This window comes from Oryza sativa, chromosome 9 (genome assembly GCF_034140825.1).
Source record: "Oryza sativa Japonica Group chromosome 9, ASM3414082v1".
In the NCBI taxonomy this organism is placed as follows: domain Eukaryota; kingdom Viridiplantae; phylum Streptophyta; class Magnoliopsida; order Poales; family Poaceae; genus Oryza; species Oryza sativa.
Genome location: NC_089043.1, coordinates 18518429 through 18524373, shown reverse-complemented (window position 1 = coordinate 18524373; position 5945 = coordinate 18518429). Strand labels below are relative to the sequence as shown.

At 42.6% G+C, this 5945-nt stretch overlaps 1 protein-coding gene across 1 annotated transcript; it reads left to right on the top strand.

Annotated features, from left to right (window-relative positions):
- The first annotated feature begins 641 nt into the window (after positions 1-641).
- LOC4347006 (uncharacterized protein At1g66480) lies at positions 642-5154 on the top strand. The gene is made up of 2 exons (XM_015795954.3): positions 642-1573; positions 4732-5154. Exons 1-2 carry the CDS (start codon positions 911-913, stop codon positions 4774-4776), a joined length of 708 nt encoding a protein of 235 aa, XP_015651440.1. The 5' UTR covers positions 642-910; the 3' UTR covers positions 4777-5154.
- Positions 5155-5945: the final 791 nt, after the last annotated feature.

Genomic DNA, 5945 nt, shown 5'->3' with positions numbered 1-5945 from the left:
CTCCGTATATAATACAAAGATACGTAAAGCTATTGCGTATTCTTAAAAGAAATTAAGGAGCTTTAGTCAGGGTTCAATTTGTTGGTTTGGCAGATTCTATCGGAGGTCACTGGTAAACCGAAATTTCTAAAATTTTGAACAAATGTTGGTCAAATGTGAACAGAATATTACCAAATTCATAAAATAAAATAAAATTTTTCGCCGAAATAAACTGAAACTTCGGAAATTTCATTCCGGAATTTCGAACCCTAGCTTTAGTAGAAGTCAGATATAAATTATTTCCACCGTTGAAAAAGATATCAATTTGAGAAACACACGTTAGGATCGCATCTATTGTGCAAATTCCTTCACAACATACCAACCAAGCTTACTCAGTACTCTATTTACACACCGTTCGTGTTCGACGATAGGGCGGGGGGGCACACTTAACGGTCTTGTGTTGGTCATTTACAAAGAGGAAAAGGACATTGCCATGATTAAAAAGGGAAAAGTTAGTGTGATCTATGAATTAAGAACAAAAACACACGCATAATAGCATTTCAACTAAAGTTGTGTAAAGAGGAAGACAAAAGGGATACAATTTTTTTTTTTGGTTTAGTGTTTCCAATTAGCTCATGGGAACACCTACAAAGTAATTAAACAAAAGTAGTATATATATACCTTTATCTTCCTTTTTTCTAGTGAGTTAGTGACAAATCACAAAGCAAATTAAAATGGTGGGTACATTTTGACTCAAAAAGGCTATAAGCGCAAACACACACACCCACCAAATTTACAGCTATATAACTCGCCTCCTCGATCTTCTCTCTCTCCCGCTCACTCTTGCTACCTCCGCGCGCGCCTTGTGTTCGACCCACGTCAACCCAACCCAACCCAGCCTCTCGCCGCGGCGCGCGCGCGACGTCGCGCCATGGGCAACGCTCTCACCGGCAAGCGGCGCGTGGCGAAGGTGATGACGGTGGACGGCGCCACGTTCCGGTACAGGGCGCCGGCGACGGCGGGCGCGGCGCTGCGCGGGCACCCGGCCGGGCACCAGCTGCTCGAGTCGGAGGAGGTCCGTCGCCTCGGCGTGCGCGCCAGGCCGCTCGACCGCGACGCGCCGCTCAAGCCCGGCAAGCTCTACTTCCTCGTCCAGCTCCCCCGCGGCGCCGCCGGCTATGGCGGCGACGACGACCCGCGGGCGCCGCGCAAGACGTGGTCGGGGGCGCTCCACGTGGGCGCGAGGGAGCGGCTGGAGAGCCTGATGCTGTCGCGGCGCACCGTGTCGGACATGGCGTCGGTGGTGCCGGCGGCGAGGGCGGTGGCCGGCGGCGGCGGCGAGCCGGCGCGGAGGCCGTCGTCCGTGGAGGTGGGCGTGGACGGCGCGGTGCGGCTGCGGATGCGGCTGCCCAAGTCGGAGGTGGCGCGCCTGATGAAGGACAGCAAGGACGCCGCCGAGGCCGCCGAGAGGATCATGCAGCTGTGCGTCGCCAGGGACCAGGGCGGCGCCGGCGCCGGCGCCGCCGTCACGCTCGCTGCCTCCGGCCCGGTGTCGGCGATGTCGGGGAGGAAGACGTCGGCCATGAAGAAAGAGGTAGGCATCTTCTTCCTCTCGTTACTACCCTTACCCATGCTCACGTCACTAGAGCTGCCACGTGACGTCATTCTCTAGTACTACCATTGGCCCATCAACTTGGTGTTTAGTTTGCAATTTGCATGTGCTCTACCCTCTCAATTAGGCTTAGCTGACAAGGATGCCTCACAGTACATACGCAATTATAATTAATACCAAGCTAGACGATCTATATTTATACGATGAGAAATACAGCACCAAGGTTAAATTTTTTTTATGTCGTATTTTATGTATTATATTCGGGGCCTAATTAATACAGAAACTGCAAATCTTGAAGCAATAAGAAAAAAATAAAGAAAAAGATTATCCAAAAAATAAGAAAAAAATGCCATCATGATATCGAGTTACATGCCTCAACCAGTTCATAAAATTTTAAAACTTGTTTGGTTTGATGCCACTTGTTACCCTGCAAAATTTTGGCAATTGCAAAAAAAATGGGTCATAGCTAAAGTTTTTGGCAAAAAATTTGCTATAGTATTATTTGGCTTGCTACCAGGTATAATTAGGTATTCCACTGAGCTAAACAAAATTAACAATGCCTTTTTTTAGCTACAAAATAAATACTACCTCTATTCTAAAATATAAAAAAATATCTACTTCCTCCGTTTCACAGTGTAATACTTTACAGCATTGCCTACATTCATTTAGATGTTAATGAATCTAGACATATGTATGTGTTTAGATTCATTAACATTTATATGTATATGGGTAATGGTAGAAAATCTTATATTATGAGACGGAGGGAGTATATATATTACAGAATAAAATCTCTTATATTTCCGGACAGAAGCACAATAAATTCTGTTAAGCTGACGAAACAAATACCCACTCGATATTTTTGGTAAGAGAATCATCTAGCGAGCGGCAATGTTGGAGCAGTAAATTCTACTATGATGAGACAAAATTAACGTAGCGCATCTTTCCGGCCATCTTTTTCATGTTCTTTTTTCTCGACTCGCTTCGATCAGTTCGCCGGCGTGTGTGCTGCACTTGGCGTCAGTAACCTTTTTGGCTCACGTGGTGCGCATGTGCGTGCTGCCCAATAAGCCAAAGCCAGTCGAAGCTTCTTGCATTGCCCCTCCCATCTTGATCGATCTCTTCGCGCAAACATACAAATTTCATCCATTTATTATTATTATTATTATTATTATTATTATTATTATTATTATTATTATTATTATTATTATTATTATTATTATTATTATTATTATTATTATTATTATAGAAAAGGCAAATCTCATCAAAATTTTACACGAATCCGTCTGATTTTGCCGTGAACTCGAGCAGAATTCGTCAGCCCAATAGCTAGGCATGTGGGTGAGAGATCAAAACCATGGCTTGCATTTTTTTGTGTTTGGTATTGATTGTTTACAACTATGGAGTATACTCCAGTTGAGAACGTTAAGGGTCAAGTCAATTAATTCCAGTATTTATGTGATCGCATCGATCCAAGTTATTAATTAACTACTCCGTAACCCAAATAAACATACACACATAATTTAACCAGCAAGAGCTAATTAATTTAACGATGGTTTGCTATTGACGAACACGTAGCTAGAGTGATCGACAGCACGGAAGATGGATAATTAATTAGCTAGGTAGCTAGGCTGAGCCAGCAAGATTAGAGAGATAAGCTAATCACGCGACACGTACGTACGCACGAGGGTGCCAACCTCGCCGTGCATGTGCCGGGAGATTCGTTAGTTAGGGGCCTAACCACGTGTACAGTGCTAGCTTGTACGACGACCGTACGACGGGCACGGCTGCCGAGACGGCCCGTGCTGGTCGTGAGGCGTAGTAATCCCCATCTATAGTGAAAAAACATGTAATGTAAATCAGGGTAAACTTATAAATTACTCCCTCCGTTTCGAAATGTTTGACACCATTGACTTTTTAGCACATGTTTGACCGTTCGTCTTATTCAAAAACTTTTGTGAAATATGTAAAATTATATGCCTACATAAAAATATATTTAACAATGAATCAAATGATAGAAAAAGAATTAATAATTACTTAAATTTTTTGAATAAGACGAACGGTCAAACATGTGCTAAAAAGTCAACGGCGTTAAACATTTCGAAACGGAGGGAGTACTCCCTTGTAGAGGTGGAGTCAGAAAATCGATTTGTTGATGTCATAATATGTTTATAATTGTCATAATATGCTAATTATACTTTGATCATGGTGTTATAATATATAGATAAGTAGTTTCGCTATAAGTTTTGTCGAAAGTCGTCGGTGTCGCCTGATACTGGCCTTTACGCTGTAGATCTGCCCCTGCTCCTTCGTTCTATAAGGGATTTTGTTCATTCTATTTGTCCCACAATATAAATGATTTTGGTGTGCTACTTAACACATCCATCAATTCCTATTCAAATTTTTACATATTTTAACCCTTAACTACCCACTCACATATAAGTAAATACTCCATTCGTCCCAAAAAAAAAGGCAACCTAGAAGGGTTGCTCAGATTCGTTGTACTAGGAGCTTAGGTTGCCTTTTTTTTTTATGGAGGGAGTATCATTTAATAGAGACATTCTAGTATTTTCTTGCTATCCTTAAACTTACCTAAAAAAGAATAATCCCTTATATCATAGGATGGAGGGAGTATCGATCATAAGATTAAAATAGACGTATGGGATTCATCATGAATAAAAGTTTTACGTACAATAATGTAGATACATATTTTATGGTAGTTTTTAAGTTTGTAATATACTTTCTTCGTTTCAATATAAGTGCACTTAGGACAACCGTTCCAATATAAAGCATTTACTTCATTACGTAGAAAGTCGTTACCCAAAGTAGTTAGTAGTCCGGACAATTAATCATGAGGCACGGCTTAATTAGTTTTGCTTAACGTTGAAGATCAATTGAAGAAAGGGATTCTCGATGCAATTCAAAGGGACTCGTTTTCTCTTTTGTCAATGGCTACCAATCGAAAAACCGGATCCATCGATCCCTTTCTCATGTACATGTTGCTTTACCAAATTCGGTGATACCTTTTTCAGTATCCTACGCTTCATGCTTTGATTATGCTAGTACTAGTAGTTAAGTTTTAGCTGAAAGCGTGAAATGAAATTGTGCAAATTTTGACAGGTTTTTTCTCTTTTTGATTGCAGAAGCGGACGAGGTTTGTGGCCTTGCCTGACGAGATCATCGGATGACAAAATGGGGCCAAAATGTTATTCTCTCTTCTTCTTTTTTTTTTTCTTTCTTCTTTGTTTGGCTTTTCAGCAAGAGGAATTGCAGGGGCTTAGAACATGAGAAGCCGCTCCTAACATGGCTTCCTATCTCTCCCCTACAAATTCCTAACTTCTGAATTATTAGGCCAGTCGATGTCGATCATCACCATCCTCATCTAGTAGGTAATCAAGTTTTGTTTGTAAGTACCTAGTAGCTTAGCTAGTGAGAACAGAAGGTTAAAAAGGGGAAAAAAAAAACAGAGCTAGAAATGTTTGCTGTGTACGTAGTGTGCCTTTGATAGTTGATATGTATGTATGATGGTGCTGTCATCTGGATAAAGAAACTACTTAATTAGTCAATTAACTTACTGCTTAATTAGTTCCAGTGCTGTTTATCGCCATCATGCATCTTGATCTTGTGGCATCTTTGCGGCGTATCTGCTCATTCACACCGCCCTTTTCATCACGGACGGTGAAGTCGATCTTCAGAGTTTGCGGCGCCGCTCCGACGCCGTGACAGGTCTTCCTCGTCGCCGTCGCCGTCGCCGTCCAGGCTTTTAATCTGAGCTGAGTGGACGACCGTTGACAGAGTTGTATATATAGATATGGATATGGTCAAACGTTATGTAAAAAGTTAACGGTGTCATACATTTTGAAAAGGAGCTCGTGGTATATCACATTAGGCGTTGCAGCATCGATGTCGGCGAGGCGACCGATCGAGATGAGGGGAGCGCTGGATGGATCAGGCGCCTTGTCGACAGCGGAGACTGGAGAGGAGAGTCTGCCGAGCAGAGCGACGAGCTTGGTGGCCAGGGCCGCATCAGCAGAACAGAGCGTGTTCCATCGCCGGCGGGGCATTTGGTCGAACAGGCCGCTCGCGGGGCAACAAGGCCACGGGCAGAGCTTCCATGTTGCTGCCGCTCTTTTCTTTCTTGTCACTGAAAGAAAGGGAAAACAAAAAGGAATGTATGGTATGTGGGCCATGGTTTTTTTCTTCATTTTCTCTTTTGTATGGACCCCACCGTTTTTATTTTTTATTTCTACTAGCAAAATGTCCATGTGTCATAATGGATGAAATTGTTCATAAATTGTAGTTTTTACCAACTTGATCTATGTACAATGTTGCATTATAAAAGATAGCTTTAAAACTC